This window comes from Suncus etruscus, chromosome 7 (genome assembly GCF_024139225.1).
Source record: "Suncus etruscus isolate mSunEtr1 chromosome 7, mSunEtr1.pri.cur, whole genome shotgun sequence".
Taxonomy (NCBI): Eukaryota; Metazoa; Chordata; class Mammalia; order Eulipotyphla; family Soricidae; genus Suncus; species Suncus etruscus.
Genome location: NC_064854.1, coordinates 26,216,717 through 26,244,632, shown reverse-complemented (window position 1 = coordinate 26,244,632; position 27,916 = coordinate 26,216,717). Strand labels below are relative to the sequence as shown.

The window sequence follows — 27,916 nt, the reverse complement described above, 5'->3', positions numbered from 1 at the left end:
TTAACATAACTCTTCTTTAGAATTTGAGTCATACTTTTTTTTTTTTTTTGGGTCACATCCAGCAGCGCTCAGGGGCTACTCCTTGCTCTATGCTCAGGAATCACCCCCGGCAGGCTTGGGGACCAAATGGGATGCAGGGATTCCAACTACCGTCCTTCTGCATGCAAGGCAAATGCCCTACCGCTGTGCTTTCTCCGGCCCCTTGAGCCACTCTTTAAAAAAAACAGAATAGTTCTTTAAAACCATACATCCAGAGCAACTGTTATAAAAATATAAATGATAAAATAATTTCTGCCTTTCAGATGATTATATAAATGCTGTTACTACTACCTCTCTCCTGTGCAGGGATTTCATCTCTTTTTCTCCTTTCTCCTTTCCTTCTATCTCTCCTCTCCCTCCTCCTTGCTACTTGCTCCCTTTTTCCTTACCCCATTCTTTCTTTTTCCTATTTTTTTGGCCACATCTGGAGGGGCTCAGGGATTACTCCTGACTCTGTGCTCAGGAATCGCTCCTGGCAGGCTCAGGGGTCCATATGGGATGCCTGGGATTGAATCTAGGTTTGTCCCAGGTCAGCAGCATGTAAGGCAAACACCCTACCACTGTGCCCAACCATCTTTCTAAATGTCTAAAAAAGGTCTTCCTTTGCCCAGCTGTATTGAGGTACATTTGCAAATAAAATGGCAAAGTTTTTAATGGGAGCAACATATTGATTTGATATGTTTGTAGATTCTGAAAGGTTTCCATGCCCAGCTAATACATTCATTACCTCGCCATTTTTTTTGAGGGGGAGTATTTAAGTTTTACTCTCTTAGCATATTTGAATTCTGAAACAATGTCAAACATGGTGCCCCTGCTAGATAATAGACACCACCCCACTTAATTCATCTTGTAGCTGATCTCTCCTACCCTCCTTCCTGTGCTTACAATTTCTTTTTTCTGACATGGTATATAGATTGCATGCAGAATTTCCAGTTCCCAGCCAGCTTGAGACTCTCGAGATTAATCCAGGGCCGCAGGCACTTCTGATGACATCCAAGGTGTTATAATTTTATTTGTCGTTATTATTTGCCATTTTAAAACTATTTAAAATATTTTTAGGGGCTGGAGAGATAGCATGGAGGTAGGACATTTGCCTTGCATTCAGAAGAATGGTGGTTCAAATCCTGGCATCCCATATGGTCCCCTGAGCCTACAGAGCATTTCTGAGCCTACATAGATCCAGGAGTAAACCCTGAGTGCTGCCGGGTGTGACCCCCCAAAAATAATTAAAAAATATTTTTAGAGGGGCCATAACTGATGGTGTGGAGGCTAGGGTCTGATGATTTTGGGGATCACAACGGTGCTGGTCTGGTGCATGAGTCCCTAATTGACTGAACTCACGATCTTCCAGCTATATGTCCTGTCACTTGGATCCTCTTTCTAGTCCCATTTGTTTTTTGGGGTACACTCAGTGGTGCTTAAGACTTTCTTTTGGCTCTCTGTTTAGGGGTCACTCCTGGAGGTGCTCTGGAGGGCTTGATGCAAGGCAGCTCTACTCTTCCCATCTCATTTTAAACTTTTAGGCCCTTCCTTTGGGCCTATTTACTTTGATAGTTTAATTTTTTAAATACTTATAAATACAATTATAGTGGGCCAGAGCAATAGTACAAGGCTAGGAAGCTTGTCTCGAGCATGTCTGGGTTTGATCACCAGGATCCCATCTAGCACCCTGAGCATCACCAGGAGTTATCCCTGTTCACTGCCTAACGTGACTCTCCCAAAAGCAAAAAACAAAAACAAAACAAAAACAAACAGTTTAGGTCACATAGTTACAGTAATTGTTGACTATATGTCATTGCTGATTCCACCACTATGGAAGACAGATATTGCTGTATGTTTGCTTTTGACATGGGTCTGTGAGACTCTGTTATAGGGGTGCAAAGGCATGGCAGGGGTGAACCCTTCTACGGAAATGGCCTTTATGGTAGCCCAATCCAAGAGATAGCAATGAATTAAAATTGATCAGCAAGTGCAGTTTGGCCAAGGGGCTGCGGCTATTCCTTAGAAAGAAGGGGTCCTCCCTGGCACAGCTGGTATTTCTGTGAGCACAGTGCGCCCTGTTATTTTTACTTATTTATTTATTTATATTTTTTTTTTTTTTTTTTTTTTTATTTTTTTTTTTTTTTTTTTTTTTTTTTTTGGTTTTTGGGTCACACCCGCAGTGCTCAGGGGTTACTCCTGGCTCTATGCTCAGAAATCGCTCCTGGCAGGCACGGGGGACCATATGGGACGCCGGGATTTGAACCACGGACCTTCTGCATGAAAGGCAAACACCTTACCTCCATGCTATCTCTCCGGCCCCTATTTTATAATTTTTATTGTTTATTGAATTACGAATCTTTCACAGTAAAATTTTTTTTGTGGGGGGAATCACACCTGGCAGCACTCAGGGGCTCCTCCTGGCTCTACGCTCAGAAATCGCTCCCGGCAGGCTCAAGGGATCATATGGGATAACGGGATTCGAACCACCGTCCTTCTGCATGCAAGGCAAATGCCTTATCTCCATGCTATCTCTCCGGCCCCCTCACAGTAATATTTAAGGTATATAGTGACAATGAATCAGGGCCTCCACCTTCTTATTTTATTCAGCACCACTCATCTCCAGTCACCCCTGGATATGGACCGAGCTGTCCCTAGCGCTAAGAAACTTGCTGACTCACTTCAGGCCCTGGTGTCGGAGTCGAAGCTCGGCTGCAGCGGGTCACCCCCATTATGTAGATGGGAAAATCGAGACCCGGAGCCAGGCTATGTATTGATTGGACCACTCAGTCCCGCAGGAGGGCGCTTTCAAGGGGCATGTGCAGCAGCATGCACCCCGATGTGCAGCCTTTGATCTAACAAGCCCCGGAATTCAGATCTCGCCTCGTGTGCCTTTTGACTTCCAGCCTGGAAACATTGATTTTTTTTTCTGGCCCGTTTTGCTCGGCCGAGGAGTTTGGAACATTGCTTTTTTTTTTTCATGCGGGAATAACTTTCCGCAGATTCTGGGGGGTGATGGGGGGTGTTAATTGGCCAAGAGGCTGCGGCTATTCCTTAAAAAAAAGGAGCAGGGTCTTCACTGGACACGGCTGGCCTTTCTGTGAGCACAGAGCACCCTCTTATTTTATTCATTTTTTGATAATCACCGTATATGTGCGTAACACACAACACACAACAACAACACACAATGAAAACCAATTACGAATGCAGAAAGGCTTGTAGGGAGCCTAAAAGGAGCAGATTTAGTGGGGTGATGGTGGGGGAAAGCCCGCGATACTCCAATTTCCCCCTACCCGGGCAGGGGCGCTCGGGGACGCCTTGGCCCGCTTGGAACCGGTCGGTGGCAGCAGGCGCGTCGTCCCTGGCTCCGCCTTGGGGGACACGCTCCCCGGTTCCCTGGACTCCAGTCTCCCCGGCTACCGTGCGCCACTGTCCGCTGGGTTGGAGCTGCGGGAGCGCGGACGCAGCCAGAGAACCCCCAGTGGGAAGGCCAGGGGGTGTGAGGGGGGACCCTCGGGACCCCAATCGCGACTCTGCTCCGCGCCCCAGGCTCGCTCGCCGGGGTGGCAGCGCGGGGCGCTCCCCGCAGCTTCCCCGATCGTGCCCCCCGCCTGCCCCCGCGTCGCCTCCCCGGGGCCCGACGTCTCGTTCCCTGCCTCTCGGGTCGGGGCGCGCCGGTGGGTTTGGCCTGGCGGCGAGGCGGGGAAGCGAGCGAGGGGCGGGAGCGAGCGAGCGAGTGTGCGTGAGTCACCCCGGCACCTGGAGCGCGAGCGACGCAGACGAGCAGCGCGCGCGGAGCCCGAACCCCAAGCCCAGCCCGAGCGCGCGCCGCCTCCCCGGCTTCAAGGCCGCTCCCCGGGCTCGCTGCGCTCCCGCCGGCCCCGAGGCGGACGGTCGGGCGGTCGGTCGGTCGGTGCGGGGCCCCGCGGGGGAATGTCACAGCGGCTCCGGGGAGCCCCAGCCACCCTCGCCATCGCTGCCACCGACACCTCCGGGCACCGCCACCATGAACCCCCAGTGCGCCCGCTGCGGGAAAGTCGTGTATCCCACCGAGAAAGTCAACTGCTTGGACAAGGTGAGTGGGGGGCGCCAGCGCTGCACCTGCTCCCCAAGTTTGGAAGCGTCGGAATGGGGATGCGGATGCCGATGGGGATGGGGACGGGGAGACACGCGCGATCGCGACCGCGGGAGTGGGTGTCCCAGCGGGCGAGGCTGAAGACGCTCGCCCGCCGGGCCCCAAGCGCAGCGCCGTGGGAATGAATCCTATCGGGTGCGGGGCTGCTGCGGAGAGCGCAGGCTGCGGGCCACCCTGGAAAGAAAGGGACCTGCAGCCTCCCCCCCGCTCACCCCGCTCCTGAGCCCTTCAGGACTCAGTCCTGCCCGTCTGAGCCCCGCGTCGCCCCTCACTCGTGCGCTAGTCCACACCGCACCCCCAAACCCCGGAACCTCCAGGACTAGGTGGAGAGGCTCAGAGGAATGACGGTGGCGCCCAGAGGCCGCTCGCTGCCGCATTGCTAAGAACGATCTCTCTGCACCCCCAGCCGCCGAGCCGCCCCCTGTCCGTCCCCAACTCCCAACCTGGGGGACACTGAGTCTCTAACCCGGGAGACTTGTGGGGCCAGTGGTGGCACCTTCTCTGCTATGGCTGTGTCCGGCGCTCGGGCCCAGGAGTGACACCTGGAGCCAGCTGGAGGCGTGCCCCGAGAATTTTGGGCGGGGATCCAGAAGCCTCCCAGGAGTAGCCTGTGTCCCCCCTCTTTCTCCCCCCCATACACCTCTGTCATGGTAGGAGTTTGGGGGGGAGTCGCCTGTTCTGAGTTTGCTCTGAGATTCGGGGCTCACTCCGGACTAGCTCCTGCCCCCTGGGGCGGAATCCAGCACAAACTCAGGGTTTGGAAGCCACTTTCTGCGCCTCTACGAACCCAGTCAGGGACGGGGCACCCTAGTTGCTCATCCCAGGGCCGCCAAAACCTGGCCCTTCTCCCATCTGGGTCTGAGGGCTGAGATGTGGGGAATTTAACACCCCTTGATGGACACAGTCGGGTTTTATTTCCTTACCTGCCCTCAGGTAAGTTCTTTTAGATGGGACACTCAAGTTACCCCAATTCTGGGGCTGGAGCGACAGTGTAGTGAATCTGCCACTGCCCTTGCACGTGAGTGACCCGGGTTCCAATCCTGTCCATCCCAGTGAGTGACCTGGGTTCCAATCCTGTCCATCCCAGCACAGCCACGAGTGATTTCCTGAGTGCAGGGCCCCAGGTATTACCTGTATATTCCCCATCCAAAACTCAAGAAGCGCCCAAACCCAAAACAACAATTAAAAAAAAAAAGCCCCCTTTCTGTGTCCATCCTGAAAAGCACTTGTTCTAAAATACAACGGGGCACTTATTTATTTTCCAGTATTGGCATAAGGGATGTTTCCACTGTGAAGTCTGCAAGATGGCGCTCAACATGAACAACTACAAAGGCTACGAGAAGAAACCTTATTGTAACGCGTAAGTATGGTCAGCGCGTGGCCAGCGAGGCACAGTTGGGCATGTTTTGGCAAAGTGACTCACCGTGTCCCCAAGGTGTGGCCATGGCTAGGGATTATCTGTGAATGACAGTGCCTTTCTGTCCCTCTCTAAAGTGCCTTCCACTGGAAGGCCCATGGTGTGTGTGTGTGTGTGTGTGAGTGTGTGTGTGTGTGTGTGTGTGTGTGTGTCACAGTGCAGATGGAGCACTGTGACTTTGCAGCAGAGGAACTTCCACACTCAGCACCTTAATGTGGGGGCTCCCCATACGCTTTCAGAGCATCACATGCCAATTTCCATTTTCAGCACCCCGAGGTTGCCATCCTACCTGCGACTCTCTGAACCTTGTTGCTAGGGAAAGAAGTCTGGAGATGATCTTGGTCTTTGCTGAGAACTTGGAACTTTGCTGGGGGAAACCGTGGGATGGAGACAAGGGCATTTCCGGGCCGTTTGTGGCAAGCTGTCAGTGAGGATTTATGAAGGAGTTTTCTTTGGCAGGTTTTTCTGCAGACTTGCTGCTCTGTTGTCATAACAGCAATTAAGTGGCGTTCGCATGGTGCTTACCGTGTGCGAGGTCTGGTCTGAGCACTTTCTGCATACTGATTCTTTCATCTTCAGCACCAATGAGTGGACTAGTGTGACTCACACTTGAAGGTGGTTTAATTAACGCAAATAGCAACTCCATCAACATGTCAAAGACACGGCTACTTGCGGAAGAGGGCGCTGTTATTATCCTCACTTGTGAGATAGAGATATTGGGGTCTGAGAGAGGAAATGACTGAAAGAAACTCAGATCTCTCCAAGGGCTGAAAGAGTGGCCAGTGCTTCTTCCCACTATTCCCTGACAGGTGTGTGTGTGTGTGTGTGTGGTGTGTGTGGGGTGTGTGTGTGTGTGTGTGTGTGTGTGTGTGTGTGTGTGTGCACTTCAGCTATTTGGAACACCCTAACCCCTAGGTGGTTTTTGGCTTTGATTGTCAAACTTCTTCCTGTTTCATCTCTTCCCAGTCTGGAGGTACAGAGTATGTCTGGCCCTTAGGCTGGGTTATGTCCCGTGGCTTGTTTTCTCTGGACTTTAGAAAGCAGATTTATTCGGGTTCCTTGGAGATGGACATGGATGGTCCGGGGCTAATTCAGGTTTCATTTTGGGCAGCATATTATCGCAGAGTTATCAGACAAAACTTGGTAATCCATAAAATTTGCTCTTGCCCACCCCTACATTCACTTGTTTTTCAATCTGTGTGTTTTCTTCAGGACCTTCCTTGTTTAGTGTTAGATAGAAACTTTTCTTTTTCGTTCTGTTGTTTGGGCCATCCTGACAGTGCTCAGACACTATACCTGGCTCTATGCTCAGGGCTCATTCCTGGCTATGCTTAGGAGACTATTATTAGTGCCAAGGCTCATACCAGGGCTGTGGGGGTCAGAGCCTCCAGCTAGGCACTCAACTTTACCATTGAACTCACTCCCCAGGTCCCAGATTAGACACTTTCCCAAACCTCAGAAAAGGGATTGTCCAACAGAATGGACAACTTTCTAGGCTAAGAAAGCTCCACATCCTGTTAGCTTCAGTTGCATTCTCCACTGGGATAACAGGGAGCACATACCAAGACTTCAGCCTCCTAGTCTCCTGCGCTTGCCTCTCAGTGGACAGCAAGAACTGTTTGGTTACAGATCAAAGGCAAGAGGCAGTAACCAGAAGGGAAAGGGCCCCTTCAACCCATAAACAGGATAATTGCTCTTTGGTTAAAGGAAAGCTATTCTTCCTGCAACTATCCAGCCTGAGGCCTAAATCGATCAGGCTTTATGGACCACATCGAATTCTTTATAGTTCTGAGCTTGGAGTTTAACCCTGCAGAAACAGTGCCTGTGCTGGGAGTGGAGGAGGAAAGAGAGAAAGGAGAATAGGTGAGAACAGTGTAGAACAGAAGAGAATATGGTACAGGACAATCTCTAGTTCTCCATGAATGTGTATTTACATCCACTCATGCAGATAAATAAATAGACTTAGAAAAAGAAATAAGCAGAGTCAAAGGACAGGAACAAAACCAGACCAGAGGTTTTGATTGCACTGGGCCTCTTGGAAGTTCAGTTTAGTCCCATTAAGAAAGAATATCAAATTTTGCAGCAGGCAATGCCTGGCTGGTTGGCATTTTGACTTCATAGCCAACCAGTGCCCAGAAATATTGAGATGTCTATTCAAACAACAAAGGCACTCTTTGTAAATAGCACATGTCCTGCCACAGTGTTTCCTTCATAAATCTGAGTCTCTTCTTGGGAAAACTTTGTGAATCCCTAAGTGAAGTGTTTATAGATTGTTCTTATACTGTTCAGTTCTTTATGAGTTTTACATCATGTGTTTGGGGTAGCAGTTCAAATTTATTTATTTATTTTGCTTAATATTGAACTTGGCAGTTTGCTTTATTGAAAAGAGAGATGAGAAGACAAGAAACAAACTTTTTTGGACCAAGTAGAGAGTCTTAAGGTTTCATATAATGTGAAGCGCACAGTTTGGTTTTCTATGCTGACTCCAAAAAAATGGAGCTTTAGGGCCCGGAGAGATAGCACAGCGGTGTTTGCCTTGCAAGCAGCTGATCCAGGACCAAAGGTGGTTGGTTCGAATCCCGGTGTCCCATATGGTCCCCCGTGCCTGCCAGGAGCTATTTCTGAGCAGACAGCCAGGAGTAACCCCTGAGCACCGCCGGGTGTGGCCCAAAAACCAAAAAAAAAAAAAAAAATGGAGCTTTATAGGGTTGCAGGTTTTTGCTGCTGGCAGATCCCAGGCATCCAGGCTCCATTTTCAATCCTCCTCTTTCTGAGGACAAAGGTTGCCAGGTCCAGTCAGTGGTTAAGATTAACATGGTTTGCCTTCTGGGAGTCCCCGCTTCTTTTGCCCTAAGTTGGGTGGTACTTCCTGTGTCTTGGCCAGGAGTGCTGCCATTATTTCTCTGGGTCACTGGCAGAAAATTGATTCTCCTAAGCAAACTGCTACTGGAAAATTTGTGTTCCTGTAGAGCAACATTTTCTCTGTACCTGGTTCTGTTCAAGTGCTAATCAATAGATAGACTTAAATGAAAATGACTGTTCTCTCTGCAACTCTTGATTGTGTAAATGTTCATATACCTCAGAGTTGAAAGGACAACACAGCAGATACCTGAAATTTCTCCACCAACATAACTGTTATTGAGACATTATCATATTGGCTTCGTATTTTATCTGTTTATAAGTATACACATTTGATTGTTGGTGAACCACTAAGCAGTTTCAAGTAATAGATTGGTTTCATCCAAGGAGATATTTCAGCCCTTCAAGTGATTGCAGAGCTGCTCTAAGAAGGTTTTCTTAAATAATCACTGAGCCATTCTCCCATATCAGAAAATGAACAACAGTGTTTTGGTATCTGTCCTGTTCCTGTTCAGATTTACATCTTCAGAGTTGTTGAAATTTTTTTTTTTTTTTTGGTCACACCGGCAGCGTTCAGGGATTACTCCTGGCTGTATGCTCAGAAATCGCTCCTGGCAGACTCAGAGACCATATGGGATGCCGGGAATTGAACCACCATCCTTCTTCATGCAAGGCAAACACCCTACCTCCATGTTATCTCTCCTGCCCGAGTTGTTGATTTTTTTTTCTTTTTTGTTTTTTGGGTCACACCCGGCGGTGCTCAGGGGTTACTCCTGGCTGTCTGCTCAGAAATAGCTCCTGACAGGCACGGGGGACCATATGGGACACCAGGATTCGAACCAACCACCTTAGGTCCTGGATCGGCTGCTTGGAAGGCAAATGCCACTGTGCTATCTCTCCGGGCCCCGAGTTGTTGATTTTTCTAAGCCATACTCTCCAATCAAAATCAGACTCTCTATTGTCCATATTATTTAAATGACCAAGTGTTCTGATTATTGGCTACTTGTGATCAGTTCTTAAGTTTTGCTTAAGTGACTCATGCTAGTGATTTACATAAGCTCTCATAGTTTCAGAAAGAGGATTTTGGCATTTCTTCTGAGGAAAAAACATACATAATTAATAGTAAAATAAATATGAAAAATATGCCCCCAAATGGAAGGCACACATATAGAGACTTAGGATTATTTTCTGAAAACATAGGGGCTTTTTACTTTATTCAGTACATGAAGAGTATTTAAAGAGGTTCAAGGAGGGATCATTTTCTTCCTTTTAAATGTGTTTACTTATTTATATTCTCATGTATTTAGAGAAGTATTCTGTTTGATTTCTTGTAAAGGAAAACATGTATAAAAATAATGTAGATAATACTTAAGATTTGATCTTTTGGTAGAATGATCAAAGTATAAAGTACATACTAGCAGTACAACGAGGCCTAATACACATTTAGATTTTGTTCTCATTTGGTGCAGAAGGTACACCATTAAAATATTTAAAAACAAACCAGTCTATTTGAGTACGTGCCTTGTTTTCTGAAGAAACTCTTGATGTATCAAAAGCAGGCAAAGAATTCTTTAGCACATTCAGGTTTTCTTTTCCCCCAACCTGGAACTTGCAAAGAAAAGGGTACCAGGCAGTATTTTCATTGCTAAGAGCTGCTGAGAAAATAACATTAGATGATTAGACAAAAAACATAGCTCACTCTTGCCTGTGAATTTATATGCCAAGGGAAACTATACATGTTTTGTTACTCAACACGTCACAGGGAGAGTAGAACCCATCCCCCCCCCCGGCCATTTGTCAGATAAATTATTTAATTTATTGTGTGTGAAAGTAAAAATTCCAGTTATTATGTGTTCATGAAAAATACATTAGTTCTTAGCATTTTCTGAGAAATATTACCACTTAGCAAGAGTCATGCCAGGCTGGCCAGTTAATGCACTGTCACAAAGATCAAGTTATTCTGGGTCAGGGAGGGATCAGTTAATGATGCAATAGCTTAACAGGACTGAGCCAGTCATTTCTCCAAATCATCACTTTGGTAGAAATCAGACTTTTGGGGTGGGCATGGAGATCAGGGGAGCTGTCTGGATAACCCTGAGTGACCCACCCACTTCAAGTCCAACTCCCTTTTCTGTCAGATGTATTCTGGGGCCAAAAGAACTGAGCTATCTGGGCTCAAGGTGTTTAGTTATCTCCCCAAATATGCTATCCTCTTACTAGTAGCTTCCTTTAGCATCATCTTGGATGATGTTAAAAATAAAGCAGCAGGCACTTTGTGTCTTCACTGTACTTGTGCCTGACTTAAGTCTAGTGAATATTTATTGAAGCTCAGGAGCCAGGAAGATGCTGAACAGGGCACTATTCATTTGGAGCCTTCCAGAATAGGTGGAGTCATCCTGCCTTCCTGTGTCAAGGGTGGCCATCAAATGGGTGTTTCTCAACCTTTTTCTGGCTGTGGCTCCCTAGTTTTTGGCAGTGACCACTGCCTCCCCAATTGGTGCAATTTTTACCTGTAACCCCCTTAAAATATCTGGGAGAGATGCTGGGCTAGGCCAGCTTTGTGCAGCTCTCATGGACATGTTCTCTGTTACTTTTACTTGATGGGGTGCTCTAAGGCTGTGGAAGGAAATGAAAAATTCAAACTGAGACTTTTTTTTTTCCACCAGGCCTTGACCTTATCTCAGCTTAGGCCTCCCGACCTGGTTCTATAAACATGCCAAGGACTCAAGTTCTCTCAAGGAGAATGAGGCCTTCTCGTTCTTAGCCGAGCTTCTGAACTTTCCATGGGAGACCACTGGGGTGTATTTGGAGTTTTGGGTTGGAGACTTGGGTTCTTTCAGATCTCACTGATCACTCAGCCTCAATTTTTTTTTTTTCACTGCAGGATCAGACTAGTTCTTGCTTCACCCACAGGGGTCTGCAGATAGATCCACACGGCCTATGGAGCCTTGTGGTAAAGCTCAGGCCATGGCTCTCTCCTTGTGGATTCCTGGCCCACAGCCCAGCTTCAGTAAACAGCGGCTGCTCTTTGGTCCTCAGTGGTACTGCTTAGATGATGAAAAAGGAAAGAAAGGGGGAGAAGGGATAACAGAAGGAATGCCATGGAAATGCTAAGCCCATCTGTGAGAAGGGTTCTACCGGAGTTTCTGTCTGTGTGGGAGTTGTATCTCATTAGAGAATGTGGTGAGGATGGGAGAGAGAGAGTGAACAAGTGAATGCATGAGAGAATGGGGAGAGAAGGGGAAAGAGAGAGGAGATACAAAGTGCTTTTCAGTCACCAAAAATGTGTTTTCTGGGGCCAGAGCAATAGTACAGTGGGTATGGCAATTTTTCTTGCACATGGCCAACTGGGTTTGATCTTCAGTATCTCATCTGCCACCCCCCCCTCCCCAGCCTGTCAGGAGTGATTTCTGAGTGCTGCCAGATGTGGCCCCAAATGAAACAAACAGACAAAAAAAAAAAGGCATTTCTGACAACTCTTTCTTTTCTCCTATCATATAAATGAAGGTACTGGCTGATGCCATATAAATATTTTGATCCGAGGTGATGGTCAAATTTTAAGGAAAATAAACTTGTTTCCTCTTAGTGCCCCATGCAGAGCACTGGGGGAGGGTTTAGGGACATTATGTATGGGGAATTTGCCATACTGCTTCAGCTCCCATTCAGGACCTACTGCACCCCACCCTGAGCTCTCCCCTCCTCTTCACACTCCTATCTAGCTTGAGGGGGGGGGGGCAATGACCTTATTTGCTCCTGGACCCAGATCTCTCACCTGAATGCCAGCTGTAGGTGTGATTGAGAAGGTGAGGCCTCTTGGTAGAGGTAAGCCTGACTTCCTTTCAAGTTTGAATGAGGCCAGGCGACCTAGTCTCCAACATCTCGGTCCCCGACTTCATGGTCCACCAATGGCATTTCCTCTCCTTGACCAGTCTCAGCTTATCCAAACTCATTCTTCTTAAAGAGTCCAGACTTGCATGTGCTTCTTTTCTTCTGGATTTTGTAGTAATCTGCAAAATGGGATAACTATGTCTATCTAATGAAAGCCGTGGAAATTAAATATCTGTAGCTCTTTACAAACCTTGGCATACCAGATGACACCAATCAGGAAGCCAATGTTGGTCCCATCCCTCATTTATCCTTGAACAGTTGTCTCACTTGTCCCTCTTGAAGACAGGAAAGGGGTTGTGTGGTTGAAAAGGGCATCTGGGGCCGGGCGGTGGCGCTGGAGGTAAGGTGCCTGCCTTACCTGCGCTAGCCTAGGAGACGGACCGCGGTTCGATCCCCCGGCGTCCCATATGGTCCCCCAAGCCAGGAGCGACTTCTGAGCGCATAGCCAGGAGTAACCCCTGAGCGTTACCGGGTGTGGCCCAAAAACCAAAAAAAAAAAAAAATAAAAAAAAAAAAAAAAAAAAAAAAAAAAAAAAAAGGGCATCTGACTTCTGCAGAAGGGAGAATGATATGCAGAAGGTCTAGTTAGAAAATGCTAGTTTGTGGTAAATGGTGCAGAAACAGAGGAGCTCTTAGGAGGAGCCCTGCCTGAGGTGGGAGGAGGAGGTTGACTTTATTATTGTTTTCTTTTTTAAATTATTTTTTTGGGGATAAGCCACACCGGTTGTGCTCAAGAGTTACTTCTGGCTTTGTGCTCAAAAATAAATCCTGGCAGTGCCCAGGAGGACCATCTGGGATGCTAGGATTGAACCCAGGTAGGCCGTGTGCAAGGCAAATGCCCTCCCCGCTGTGCTATCGCTGGGGCCCCCCTGTTATTGCTTTCATTGATTGATTGAAAACGAGGGAAGGACAGCTTACATGTGAACCAAATGCAAACGATGCCCCGTAGGCTTCCAGTCACCTGCCCTCGCCCCTGGGCATCTTTGACGATGGATTTACTCTCTCTTGAGCTCACCCTGGGGAAAGCCCACTTCCCCAACCACACACCATGCATGCTCCATTTCCCTTGCACGCGCCTGTGAGCGGTGCCGTGCGCGCGTCACGCCTGCGTCTGTGTGTTGATGTATTTATTATGGCATGATGTCAGATTAGAAAAGATTTGGAGACGCCGCCTGGCAAACATCGCCCAAGTAGCGGGGAAACGCGAGGTTAATGCGAGATAGAGATGTGCGCGCTTAACGGGATATTGATTATATGTCAGGCGGCCCTGGAGGAGCGCATTTCGCTCTGTCTGCTTAAACGTTTTCAGATGAGCGCTTTGCAGGGGCCGATCTGCCCTGGGGAGGGGAGGGGAGGGGAGGAGGGAGACAGACACCCCCTTCTCTGGATCTCCCTTATCCTCCAGAGCCGCAACCCCCTCAAAGCTCTGTCTCTATTTTATTTTTAAATAATAGCTTTATTTAAGCACCACGATTGCAAACCTGTTTGTAGTTGGGTGGTGGGAAGGTTGCACTGGTAAAGGGGGTTGATCCATTTCCTCCTCCTCCTCTTCTTCTTCTTCTCCTCCTCCTTCTTCTTAATATCTTTATTTAAGCACCTTGATTACAGACATGATTGTAGTTGGGTTTCAGTCATATAGAGAACACCAGCCTTCACCAGTGCAACATTCCCATCAACAATGCCTTTTGGGCCACACCCGGTGATGCTCAGGGGTTACTCCTGGCTATGCGCTCAGAAATTGCTCCTGGCTTGGGTGACCATATGGAACACTGGGGGATCGAACCGTGGTCTGTCCTAGGTAGCCCATGCAAGGCAAAAGCCCTACCACGTACATCATCACCACTCCGGCCCCGGATGTTCTTTTTTTTTTTTTTTTTTAAATAACTAAACCCCAAATACAAAGCTCTGTCTCTAGACGAAAGGTCTAGGAGGGAGGTGGTGGTGGGAATCACTTTTTCTCTCCTTTTTTTTTTTTTTTTTGTTGTTCTGTAATTCAGGCCTCTGGGAAGACCTTTTCCCAGGTGAGAAAGTGATCTGGAATCCTACTTGTTCAGCTGAGGACCCCAAAGGTTTCAGAGGTGCAGTGAAAGGCTTTGCTATTGATTCAAAAAGCCTTCAAAGAAGGAGAAAATAGTTCTGCATCTCTCTCTGGCCCAGTCTGACCATGGGGCGCTGGGGTTGCCAGAAAAACAGAAGTTATGAGCTGGGTGAGGCCAACCCAAGAGCCAGGCCTGTGGGTGCTCTGTTCCCTGCCCTTTTCTGGGTGGCGCCCTTGAGGGAGCTGCTTTGCATCGCGCGTCTGTTGACTTTTCCATACTTTCTGTTGACTCAGCCCTGTGGAATCCTAAAGGACCCAGAAAAAACTCGTTCGATGTGTGTTTTTGAAGCACCCCGGATCGATGAGCAGATGGGTGGGTCTGATGTTTTCCCGCTGGAGCTCAGCAGGTGGAGAAAGCACTTAGAGACTCCGCATTAACTTCCCTGATGGTCGCTATCCATTAGAAGCAGGTCTGTGTGTCTATGTGTGTGTGTGCTCAAGCTCCGGGAAGTAGATGAGATGGCCTTTATTGATCAGAAGTGTGAATTCCGTTGCCTTCAGGCAACAGGAAACAGCCTTGTAGCAGCACAGATAAACAGACATGGCGCTGGTTTTATTTTGGGGACCATATTGGATGCCTGGGATTGAAACCAGGCCAGATGTATGCAATGCAGGTACCCTCCCATCATAAAGTAGAAGTAGTATAACTAGCTTCCGGGTCTTTATTATTTATTATTATTATTATTATTATTATTATTTTAAATCAATTTTCTTAACATCCAACTTCTGAGCCTCACCTGTGAACTCAGTATATTCAGAGATTCTGTTATAGCATGAAAGATTCATTGACATATCCTGCTAAGTTTAGCACAGTTCCAGGCACTAGACAAGGAGCTAAAAAAATAGTGAAGCAGAGTTTTTGTGACTGATTTGACCCTTAACTCATGGAGTTCTTAAGCCATTCTCTTTCTTTCATCTTTCATACACTGCTGTGAGCATCTTGGGACACTGTTCTGCATTTCTATCTGCAGCTGTGGCCTTTCTTCTGGTGCTTCTTATGTCTGTTGAGCCTTAATAATATCAGAGCAGTATTTTTCAACCACACTAGAAAATTTTAAAAACGTTTAACGATGTGCATATATATATGTATATATATGTATGTGTGGTGTGGTGTTGTGTGTGTGTGTGTGTGTTTGTTGGTTTTTGGGCCACACCCAATGACTCTCAGTGGTTACTCCTGGCTATGCACTCAGAAATCACCCCTGGCTTCGGGGATCTTATGGAATGCTAGGGGGGAACAAACCGCGGTCCGTCCTAGGCTAGCATGGGCAAGGCAGATGCCTTACCCCTTGCACCACTGCTCTGGCCCCTACTCTGTGCCTATATTGACTATATATGGTAATTCTCTTGAATAGGAATAAAATAAATACAAATAAATTATTTTATAATTACTTTATTATGAAATAATCTAATGATTGGTCCATTTGTGAGCCAAAGCTGCATGTTATGATAAGATTGGAATTTTTCCCACCACACACCAGACAATGTCTCAAGGCACACTAGTGTGCTGCGGCACAGTGGTTGAAAAATGCTGTACTAGATAGAGTTGTCTTGGTCCATTCATGGAGCCCCTTCCTTCCTTCTTCCCTCCCTTCCTCCCTCCCTCCCTCCCTCCCCCCTCCCTCCCTCCCCCCTCCCTCCCTCCCTCCCTCCCTCCCTTCCTTCCTTCCTTCCTTCCTTCCTTCCTTCCTTCCTTCCTTCCTTCCTTCCTTCCTTCCTTCCTTCCTTCATATTCTCTCTATATTTAATTTTTGAATTATTGTTTTTGTTTCCTTGAGATTGATGCCCATATATACCATTTCTTTTTTTCTCTGCTCTTTTGGGGTTTTCCCAAGTGCAACTCAGGGGACCTGGGTACTACTCGCAGCAATACTTGGCCAACCATGCTAGTGCCTCTTTGAGAGACTGAGGTATGCCTCTACTTTGGGATCATGACCTAGGAATTTTTGCAGTTCTCTGGGGTTTCCAAGGCCACACCTAGTGACATAAAGGGGGTCTGGAGGGCTAGTGCCAGTGATGCTTGGGGGGAATGTCTAGAACTGCGAATGAACCAAGGCCAAGTGTGCTAGGCATGTACCTCAACTCCTGTACTCTCTCCTGGTCTGAGGCCATTTCCTGTTGAGGTTGAACTATGGAAATATTTAATCTGGCGTTGAGGGAGCATGAGGCTGACCAACTAAGTTGCAAGATCTTTGTCACCTTTTCCTTTGGGGTTGGGGGTTGGGGTTATGGTAGGATCCTAGGCAGTGGCTCTATGAGCTGCTACCATCAATACTGTGCCAACTGACTGCCTGTTCAGTCAGTGCATGGCCTGAGAATGTAGTGCTAAAACCTGTATTTTTGGGGTGGGGGCAGAACGAAAGCACAATGAGTGGGTCATTTCCTTTGTATGCATCCAACCTGGGTTTAAACCCTGGCATCCCATATGGGATTGCAGAGTCAGGAGTAAGGCTTGAGTGCTGCTGGGTGTGGCCGCAAACCAAAACAAATAAAAGTGCTTTGTTTTTTAAAAGGATGAGTTTTGCCCTGTGTTTAAGAAATCCTGCCTGACTTTTGCAACGTGGAAGTGAATTTTAATGCCATCCCCAAGAAGAGATGGGGTTCTCGAGGAGACAGCCCTAACTTCAGAGGCTACCCTGACTTTTATCAACTTTCTCCAAATGTGGGTGTCCCCTCACTCTCCCAGATTCAGTCATTGTTTAGAAATGATTCAACTAAATTCAGGAAAATCTTCTCTGCATGTACAATTATTGTTTCACTCTGAAGTTGGTACTAGTCAGATGAGGTGAGTTTAAAGAGGCCCTGGACATGGGGGTATCCCCACCCTCACCCCCTAGAATTGGGATGTGTCTCCTTTCCAGCACATGTATACTGTTTCCAGTGAGGAATCTCTACTGAGTTTTTGTTGGCATTTTGTTATGGAATCAGTGACTTCTGAACCCTGGGCTTTAGTGTTTTTCCTCAGAGCTTGCTGGCCTGGTGCTCCCCTGGAGAAGCCAACATGGCCCCCACCCTTTCCCTTTTTTTGCGAACTTCATTCAGGTGAAGCCCAAAACTTTATGCATGACAAACACATTTTCATCAATTTGAGAAATCCCAGCTTTTTAGAGCAACTGTCCCAGGAGTCAGAGCCAAAGACTAGTCAAATTATTCTGTTGACAATGTTGTTCTTTCTCTTAATACATTTTCTAGTTCCATTATGGCAAGAATAATGATTCAAACTCCACCATTTAGTCAGTCAATCAAGTTGGCTCAGACCTGTGGACTGTTTGCTGCTTGAGTACAGAAGGTAGAGAGGGGCACATCTGAGAAAACTTGAGATTTGTTTTTCTAAATGAGTAGGTCTTCCCTATTAGACTTCGCTGTGACATTCTCAGGGCAGGAATGGTCTCAGTGGCCTGGTAGTTTTCAGCGTGTGCTTGGTAAATGGTTTTTGCATAAAGCAGGTTGTCCAGTTAGATAATTTCAGAGCAGGGCACGGCAAGCCCTTTTGACTCTAAGCAAAACAACTCTGCCTTAGCTGTCCAGAGAAAGCCCGCCCAAGGAAGGAGTAGATTTTCCTCTTCCCCAGTATCTGGGTGAAGAGTCCAGGTTGGCCCTGCTTTGATAGATAGTACAAAGGAACAATAGCTACCACCTCTGTTTAGGTGAGAGTTGAAACTCCTAATTAGGTTATCAGGCATCACTTTGCAGCAGAACAGAAGCTAAGGAGGTAATGGTTGTCTCCTGAGGTAGTTTGTAAAAAACCCCTTTGTTCCAACTAGGTTTTGCACTTCCTTCTGAGTGAATCCTGTGTGTCAGGCAGCAGGCCATGTGTGTCTCTATTTATATGCCCATACACAATTCCCCTCCTCTCCCGGAAATAAGTATGGTTGATTTACTTCCTGAAAAGAAATGTTTTAAATTTACATCAATGTATGATCAGTGAACGACCTGTATTCTCTTCTGAAGAATTTTACTGAGGGAATATGAAAAGGGAGAGTGAGAGAGATGAACATTCTCAAGAGAGAATGTGGGCTTCTGGAATGTAGAAAGAACCAAGGGTACCTCATAAAGTGAAAGAACAGAATTATATATTCCATGCTGAGGTGTGGGAGACCCCAGGTTGGAGATGTGCTAAATATCTCAGATGACTTTCTGCAGTGCCATCATTTCTCTCAAACCCCCAGATCATCACAAACAACTTGGAAGTTCTTCACTTCATTCCCCCCCCCATGTCAATATTCCCACCCATGTGCCCACCCTTCCACCCCAAGCCAATCCACCCAACCAACCTCCGTGCCAGCCCCCTCCCTCGTAAGCCTTTCTCTGTTGCCAGTGTCATAGTTCTCTGATTTCCTTAACATTAAGTAAAATTCTATTTAAAAATTTCTAGCTGCTTACGGCACATAATAATTAAGGGTTATTCCTGTCAGGAATAGGAACACCATATTAGAACAGTTGTTCTTCAGAGACTGCTAAAGAAGGAAAATCCTGTTTAGAAGGTTTGCCTCTGTGGTCTCTCTTCTTCTTTTTTTCTTTTGTAAATGGTAGTTACATAATGTCAGGTTTAATTGGCCAGGAGTAAGAAGGCTGGTTTATTTGCATCTGTGGTGTCTGTAGTACCTGAGGGCTGAGTGGTCAGTGACAAGGCCTGTAATTTGTCTGTGGGGGCTGCCACCCAGCAAGCACATCACCTGGCTCATGGTGGAGAGAAGGGCTCATTGTGCTCACTTCCTTTCCTTCAAGTGTGGGGGCTGGTCTGGCCCTGATGCTGAATCAACATGTGTGGCCTGACTTGAAAAAGAGTGATTCTGAGTGGCTCCAGCAGTCCAGCCTTTATCTGACAGGAGCCTCTTCAGCCAGTCCAGAGAGATGTCCTCTAAGAATTCGTTCCCTAGCAGGAGAAAACAGGTGGTGGCTTCAAGGCAACACAGGGCCTTCCTCTTACTGTGGCCTGTGTGCCAATGCAGAAGCAAATCCAGGGCACTCAGAAATGCCTCTAGTGTGCAAGGGGAATGGGTTATGTATGTGTGTGTCTTGCTGTGCCAAGAGAAACACTTAGGGGTAGCTCTATGGAGGAACATAAAGATGAAGAATGCTGGAAAACATTCAGATGAGGAGGAGGAGGTGAAGGGGCAGCCATAGGGCTGAGTGGGGGCCTTAGTGTCCTGAGAGAAACGCCCAAAGTTTCCTGGGCATGTTGCTCCTGGACAGGGAGGCTGGCACAACAACCCCAAGAGGCAGTAGGGTGACCATGAGCCTGGTTTTCAAAAGGAAAGAGTCTGGGTGGACTTTCTGCCCCCTTTGTATATGGTTCCACTTTCCTCATGCTGCATCCCGCTGAATTCAGATAACTCTGAATTGGAGGGCACTGGGGAAGCCTGGGTCAGTGTAACAAGTGGTCTCTGTTATCTTGAAGTTCATCAGAGCAGAAGCAGGAAAAGCTCTCCCGCCACACCCAGGCTCTAGGAAAACCTGCCCCAGATGCCAATGCCAGAAGCCCAAGGAGCTGAGCTGTGGGGGCCCTGGGAGTCCTAAGGAGGTCCTGAGGAGACCCTGGGCCTGTGGGACATGGATCTCTGTGAGTATGGGTCATGCAAGACAGGGTCGACTTTTTGCCCTAGCCTGGAGACATCCTTGGCTCATCTCTTTTATTACACATTTACTGAATAATCAAAAGAGAAGTAGGGTTTGAGAGAAGACGTGAGGAAAAATTAAATTCTTCTTGGAAGAGTATTCTATTATTTTAGGGAGAAAGGAAAGAGGGAATGTGTTTTTAAACACACACAACAACAACAACCAACAACGACCCCCCAAACAAAACAACTTAAACATACCCCTAGCCCAAAAAACATACCAGTGAGCTTTCTGAGCTCAGACAAGTATAACACACAGCATGGAAAAGGGGAAGTGAGTGATTATCAACAAGTGCTCACACAGAGAGAGGATCCAGAAAGCTTAGACCAAAGTGAACAATGGCTTGTAAGACATTCTACAGACGGAGGAGTCTTGTTTTATCTTAGTGAAGCAAGGTAGTTTTTTATTGAATAAAAGTTGGCAAATGGGTGTTCAGGAGAGAGCACAGGCTACTCCAGAGTGGAACTAAGCACGCAAAACAAAACAAAACAAAAAAACAAAAAACAGAGACAAGTGGGCCAGATACTTGTTCAAGGGGAGAACAAGGACTTGAAAAGCCAAATCCAAACAGATGAGTTCAATTTTGATTAATTAACTAACAAATTAATTAATTTATGGTTTTTGGGGTCACACCTGATGAAGCTCAGGAGTTATCTCTGGATCTCCACTCAGGAATTATTTCTGGATGAGCTTGGGGGACTTCCTAATGGGATGCCCAGAATTGAACTGGGTTGCGCAACCATTGGGTTCGGGTTGCATGCCAGGTAGGCAAATGCCCTACCCCTAGTTCTGTCTCTCTGGCTCTTGAAAGATGAGCTTTAACATTTTTTATCGGGCACTGGGAGATAGTACAAGGTGGGTGTGGCGCTTTGCTTTGGTTTAACCTCAGTTTAATCCCAAATCCATGTAGGGCAGATCTTGCGTGTTGCCAAGGGGAACTTATGATCACAGAGCCCAGGCGTAAACCCCCTGAGTACTCCAAGTTGTGGCCCACCCAACTCCTGCCCAAAAGTAAAAAATCAGAAGCACTTATATTGTGAAAAAACATGATGACCCATTTTTTTGTGAGGATGATAATTAAAGCATGACAGAGAAAGTGCTAATTATTCCTTCAGTTCCTATTACTTATCTTTCATCCTTCCAACCAGGGAAAGATTCACAAGACATTATTAAGAAACTAAAGCTAAAAGAGATGAGACATGAAATAAGATAAGAGACAAAATAAGATAAGAGCCATAAATTCTTTTATTAAAATTTTAATTTAATTTTAAGGTACTGTGGTCTATATTACTCTTAAAGGTAGGGTTTTATGTTTTTTTTAATTAATAATTTATTTAAGCACCATGATTAAAAACATGGTTTGTAGTTGGGTTTTAGTTATAAAAATGAATACCCCCCCTTTACCAGTGTAACATTCCCACCACCAATACCCCCTATCTTTCCTCCTTTCCCACTCCCTGTCTCAAAGACAGGCATTCTATTTCCTTTCACTCATTACCATTGTCATGATAGTTGTCGGTATAGTTATTTCCTCTAACTGAAATTACCACCTTGTGGGTAAGCTTCATATAGGCTGGCCCCCTCAGCCCACATCACTATTGCTTCTTTGTCTCTGGGTGTTATTACTATACTTCATTAATTTTCTTTCTTTTTTCTTTTTTTTCTTTTTTTTTTTTGGTTTTTGGGCCATACCTGGTGACACTCAGGGGTTACTCCTGGCTATGCACTCAGAAGTCGTTCCTGGCTTGGGGGACCATATGGGACGCCCGGGGGGATCGAACTGCTGGTGTCCTAGGCTATTGCTGGCAAGGCAGACACCTTACCTCTAGTGCCACCACACCAGCCCCCCATTTATTTTTCTTGAATCACACAGATGAGTGAGACTATTCTGTATCCTTCTCTCCGCCACCTTATTTCACTCAGCATAATAGTTTCTATGTTCATCCATGTCATGCTTAAACATTCCAGCATCACACCCTTCCACCAGTATATACTTCCCCTCCACCCATTGTCTTAGTATCCAGGCTCAGTTTCCCCAAATTCATTCTTCTTCTTCTTCTTCTTTTTTTTTTTTTTTGAGCCATATCCCATGATGCTCAGGGGTTTACTTCTGCTATACACACAGAAATCACTCCTGGCTTGGGGGACCATAATGGGACACCGGGTAGGGGGATCGAATTGAGGTCCATCCTGGGTCACGCCATGTGCAAGGCAAATACCTTTACCACTGTTGCTATTGCTCTGGCCCCATTTAGCTTCCCCCCAAATCTATTCCCCTGTGTTTATGTTTCTTCTGAAAACGAGTTCTAAGTTCCTGTTGCCTTTGAGTATTTGTTATTTCCTAACTATGTTTCCTAATATCCCACACATGAGATAGATATTCTGTATTTTTCTCTTTTCTTCTAACTTTACTCAGCATGATACTCTTCAAATTCATTCTCAGAGCAGCAAATTTCAAGCCATCTTTTAAAATGAAAATATAAGTAGTTTGGCTCACTAGGTCCAGACACATTACATCTTAGAGACCCAAGAATTGCCCCTGAGATATGTTTCTGGAAGATAACATGGTGTCATGGTGATTGCTAGCTAGTGAGAGAGGATAAGATGGGACCAAATCAGTCTGTGTTCAGCTGGTTCCTTCCCTCTGGGCCTCAGTTTTCCTTTGTGTGTAGGAAGATGTTGGGTCTTCTGACCTCTGCATGAGTGGCTGTGCCTCAGTTGATGAAAATAATAGTAGTTTTTTCTTTTTGAATTACTGTAAGAAACAAAAACCAGATCATCTGAGTTATTGACTCACAATCAGTTCCAGGTAAACCCTAGTCATTTTCATTATTGCCTCCCCCGCCCCCTCAGAAAGTACCTGCAGAAAAGAGCAGAGAACTTTTGGAGATGGGAAAATATTTCAAGTCTGAGAACAGGAAAGAGACAGATTGTCGAAATTGGAGCCTCATAAATTTGACATTCATTTCTGGCAAAATTTGACTGTGTATAAGAACAGAATGGGTTGGTGAGGACTTCAAAATAATAAGTCCTCACAGCTTCTGTATCCTGTTGTTGCCAGACTTGCTGTTCTAAAGACCACAACCTGGGGGGCTGGGAGGACCCTTTGTTACAGAAATACATGGTGTCACAGAAGTGGAGGCTGAAAGTTCCGAATCATGATGTCTGCTGGACTAGTTTCTCCTGGGAGCTGTGAGGGAAGAATTGATTGTGTCTCTCTCTCCATGGCTAGTTGACTTTTAACTTTCCTTTATGTGTCTCTCTGCATGCAAATCCTCCTTAAAAGGATGACAGGCTTACTGGGTTAGGACCTCCCCCAGTGACCTCACTAACTGGATTTCCTCTTACAAGGTCACACTTTTCAGGTCCTGAGGTGTTAGGACTTTAATAGATCTTTTTCTGAGGGTAGGGGACAGCCCATTAATGAAAAGCAAAGGCAAGAAAAATGAGCCTTATTGTTTGATAAGAGAAAAATCTACAGAGTGGTCAACTTGAAATTTTTTTAGCTCTATGCTCAGAAACCACTACTGGCAGGCTCGGAGGACCATATGGGATGCCAGGGTTTGAACCCAGATTGGCTATGTGCAAGTCAAATGCCTTACTCACTGTGCTATTGCCCTGATCCCCAATTTTGGATTTTTAAAAAGATAGTTAAGTGGTGTCAATTTTCATAAATGGAATCTATCCTCCTCACTTCAGGGAGTTTAACTTGCATTTGATAAACATGTTGTTCGCAGCTCCCATGTCTTCATTTGTCATGTATATTCTCAAGTTCACACTGGAGTTTTGGTGTCAGAACTTTCTTCTCTTCCACTGGGAATCTTGACTTGGTGACCTTCTAAGCAAAGTTAGCTTGTGAAACACTTATGAAAGTATTCTTTGATGGATTGTTTCTGCTCAGAGGAGAGTTGTATTAAAATATTTATGGAAAATGAATTTGAGTTTTACATAGAAAAGGCCAGAAGAAATATAGTTAAAAATTTTTATGGAAGGGGTCAGAGCAGTGGCACAGAGGGTAGGGCATTTGCCCTGTGCACATGGCTGACCTAGGATGGACTGCGGTTCAATTCCCTGGCATCCCATATAGTCCCCCAAGCCAGGAGCTATTTCTGAGCACAGACCCAGGAGTAACCCCTGAGTGTCACGAGTGTGGCCTCCCCAAAAATTATGGAAGATGACACATTTCCTACCACTTTATTTTTAAAAAGGGAAGAAAAAAAAATCTTGAATGTGACCCAGTTCAGGGAAAGGACTCTGATGTAGAGATGGATGATGGTTTTAATCTTACAAATTGGGAATTTTGTCTCAGTGTCAGAATTGACTTTATTATGAAATTTTCTCAGAGGACTGCATTCTTTTAAATATTCTCTTATGATAATGATTCTGGGCTGAAGTGATAGCACAGTGGTAGGGAGTTTGCCTTGCATAAGGCAAACCTGGGATGGACCCAGGCTCTCTCCCAACCATTCCATCTGGTGCCCCGAGCCTACCAGGAGCAATTTCTGAGAAAAGAGCAACTCTTGAATGCTACTGGATGTGACCCTTCCCCCAAAAGAATAATGATTCTTTTTATGATTTTATTCAGTCTATGAGGGATTTTTATTTGTTTTGGGACATGCTTGGTGGTGCTCAAGGGTTACACTTGGTTTTGCATGCAGGAATTATTCCTCTCTGAAATATTCTCTTAAGAATAATGATTCATTTTATGATTTTATCCAGTAATGAGGTTTTTTATTTTTTCTTTGTATTTAGGCTATATCTGTTGGTGCTCAGGGGGTTACTCTTGGCTTTGCACTCAACAATTATTCCCTGGTGATGCTCAGGGGACCACATGGGATACTGGAAATCAAAAACTGGGTTGGGCCATAGAGATAGCACAGTAGTAGGGTGTTTGCCTTTGCACGTAGGATGGTTCAAATCCCGCATCCCATATCATTCCTTGAGCCCGACCAGGATCAATTTCTGAGCACAGAGCCAGGAGTACCCCCTGAGCACCGCGGGTGTGACCCCAAAAACCAAAAACCAAAACCAAAACCAAACCAAACAAATAAAAACCTGAATTGGCAGCATGCAAGGCAATTGCCCTTCCCACTGTACTACTTCTATAGCCCCAATGAGGAATTTTTATCCTGGCTTTAAGCGCAGGGTGAGCAAACTGACTTCTTCTGAATAGAGTGTGGGTGCTTGATAAATCTGTTCTTAGATCCAGTTTGGTTTTAGGACACTTGATTCCTAGTGAGCCTGTTGGCTTGGGTAGACTGACTGACCAGATGCCCTGTGCCTTGTGAAAAACAGCTTTCTTTCCTCCACCCTTACTCCCAAATTGGAGAACAAACCAACATACTCCTCCTTTTCCTCTCAAAATCAGATCTTAATTATCAGTGCCTCCAAGCACTTGTGTTGTTTCTAATTTAAAATTGGTTTTGTGACGTATCATTCATGTGCAAGAAGCATTGAATTTTCAAGGGTTGGGTTTGAGCACAGTGTGTGTGTGTGTGTGTTTGAGAGAGAGACAGAGAAAGAGAGATTGGTCCTCACTGGTCACCACATGATTTTCATCAAGTCTAAGAGTTAGTTCCAATGTTTTTTTGTCAGTTTGTTTGCTTGGTTATTCATTTTCCACTTATCCGTGAATACATCAGTAACTGACTTCCACTTACTGACTTAATTTTTAGAAGAGGAGGCATACTCACTTAAAGTTCCATCTATTTTGTCTTACATACCAGATTCCATCTTGTTAAGTGGCAGAGTGGCATTCCACTGTGGATAGGAGTCAGTCTTCTGCAGATCATGTGACTTGTTCTTTTTTCTGCTTTGCTTTTTTGTTTTTGGGCCATACCTGCTGTCACCTAGGGGGTCTATTTTGAGCTCAATGCTCAGGGGTCATTTTTGGTGGTGCTCAGGGGACCATGCAGTGTTGTAATTGAACAATCATCTCCAGCATGCAAAGCATGTGCACAGTCTATTTAGCCATCTCTCTGGCCCCTCTATGTTCCTTTTTTTTCACAGGGCTTACATGCCTACTGACAAGAGGTTCTTTGGGGATTAAAAAAATAAAGGGCCAAGTTAATTCTCAGTGACAGTGGTGTCATTCCTCCTTCTCTCAGACCCCACCCCGAATTTATTTATAAATGGATTTTTACAATACTGTTTTGCTTTGTTTTTGGGCTACATCTGGTGGTGTTCAAGACTATCTTCTGACTCTACACTCAGGGATCACTCCTGGCTTGATAGGGGAACCATATGGGGGGCACTGGGTAACGAACCCGGATCAGTTGCATACAAGGCAAGTGCCCTCCCCAACTGTGCTATCACTCAACTGCCATTTTATAATATTTTTTAATGATAGTTTTAGGCATACTATATTCTGACCCACACGATAAGAGTGTCAGTTTCCCTCCACCAATGTTCCATGGTCCCCTCACATTCACTCCCAGCCCTTTCTTTCTGTTGGGCAGCTCAGTTTCTGGATGCCAATTCTCAGGTTTTGTTATCTTTGGATATTTGTTCATTTTCCCTTACTGAGTTTCTTTATGTCTCACACATAAGAGAGAACATTCTGTATTTGTCTCTCTCTTCTGATTGGCTTCACTCAACAGAATGTCCTCCATTTCCAGTCACATAGCTGCAAACTGCATGATTTCATCTTATAGCTGAGTAGTATTCTGGTGTGTGTATAGATCACAATTTCTTTTTCTTTTTTCTTTTGGGCCAATACCCAGCAGTGCGCAGGGGTTACTCCTGGTTCTGTGCTCAGAAGTTACTTCTGGCAGGTTCAGAGTACCATGTGGGATACCAGGGTCAAACCCAGGTCAGCTGCATGCAAGGCAAACAATCATACCTGCTGTGCTATCACTTCAGCCCAGATCATAATTTCTTAATCCATTCATCTTTCCTGGGTTGTTTCCAGATCTTGGCTATAGTGACTAGTGCTGAAATAAACACAAAATACTAATGTCTTTTCAAAATAGAGATTTTGGCTTTTGGAATAGGTGCCTAGAAGTGAATTTTGGAATCATATAGAAGCCCAATTCTTTTTTTTTTTTTTTTTTGGTGAGTTTCTTCATATTGATTCTTTTTGTTTGTACGATTTGAAGTGGCCCAGAAATTAATTCAGCCTGACTGTATGATGGGTATTTTTTTCACTTTCCATACCTGCCTCCAGTATTTTAAATACTGTTTTGTATCTGTTTTATCTGCTTTGTGTTTGTTGTATCATTTGACTTTTGAGAGCTAGCAAAGGCTGGTGGCCTAGGGCCCTTTCCATCTCTCTCTTCATCATGTGGGGGTGGGGGCTAGTCTCCTGCAAACAGACTTGCTTCTTAGAAGAAAAGAGAATGGGCCATTATAATAAAATTGGCCACCAGGTACCCCTTACCTAAAGAATTTTCTTTCTCTAAAGGGGCAATGTTTTGCTTTTCCAAAGGCTCTGCTTTTGTTTGAGCCTTCCTAATGCCACAGTTACTTGGGTGTTGAGTGTGAATTTTTAAAGCAGAAAATATTAGATTTTTAGGGGAACTATCCTCAGGAGTTCAAAAGGATCCAGAAGTCATACTACTTGAGATACATAATAGTGCTTAGCATGATAATTGGATGTTTGGGCCTGGCAAGGTAGGGGATGAGGGGGGAGGGCAGGGTCATGCCAACCTTAGGGACTTTGCATATTTATTTTAAGCCCTTTGAGCCAATCCCCTAGGCTCTTAAGTAGCCCTTTCGAGTGGACCCATTCTTAAAGTTATTGTAGATTATTCTTTGGGGGACCTAGTTTTCTTTGGGTGGGAGTGCATTTTGGGAATCATTTGGGAATCACATCTTTCATCTACTGGGCTATACTCATTGCCCTAAGAGTTAGATTTTGAGCAAGAGTTTGAAAGGGAAATTC

The 27,916-nt window shown here is 45.6% G+C and overlaps 1 protein-coding gene across 3 annotated transcripts in view; it reads left to right on the top strand.

Moving 5' to 3' along the window:
* The first annotated feature begins 3,867 nt into the window (after positions 1–3,867).
* Positions 3,868–27,916, top strand: part of NEBL (nebulette) — a 380,095-nt gene continuing 356,046 nt past the window's right edge. For 2 of the 3 annotated variants that reach the window (XM_049777820.1, XM_049777822.1), the window contains exons 1-2: positions 3,912–4,093; positions 5,419–5,513. In XM_049777820.1, the coding sequence (XP_049633777.1) occupies positions 4,025–4,093; positions 5,419–5,513 (164 nt within the window). In that variant the 5' untranslated portion in view covers positions 3,912–4,024. Of the gene's footprint in view, positions 4,094–5,418; positions 5,514–27,916 lie in introns of all 3 variants that reach the window. The other variant, XM_049777821.1, reaches the window with a different exon arrangement.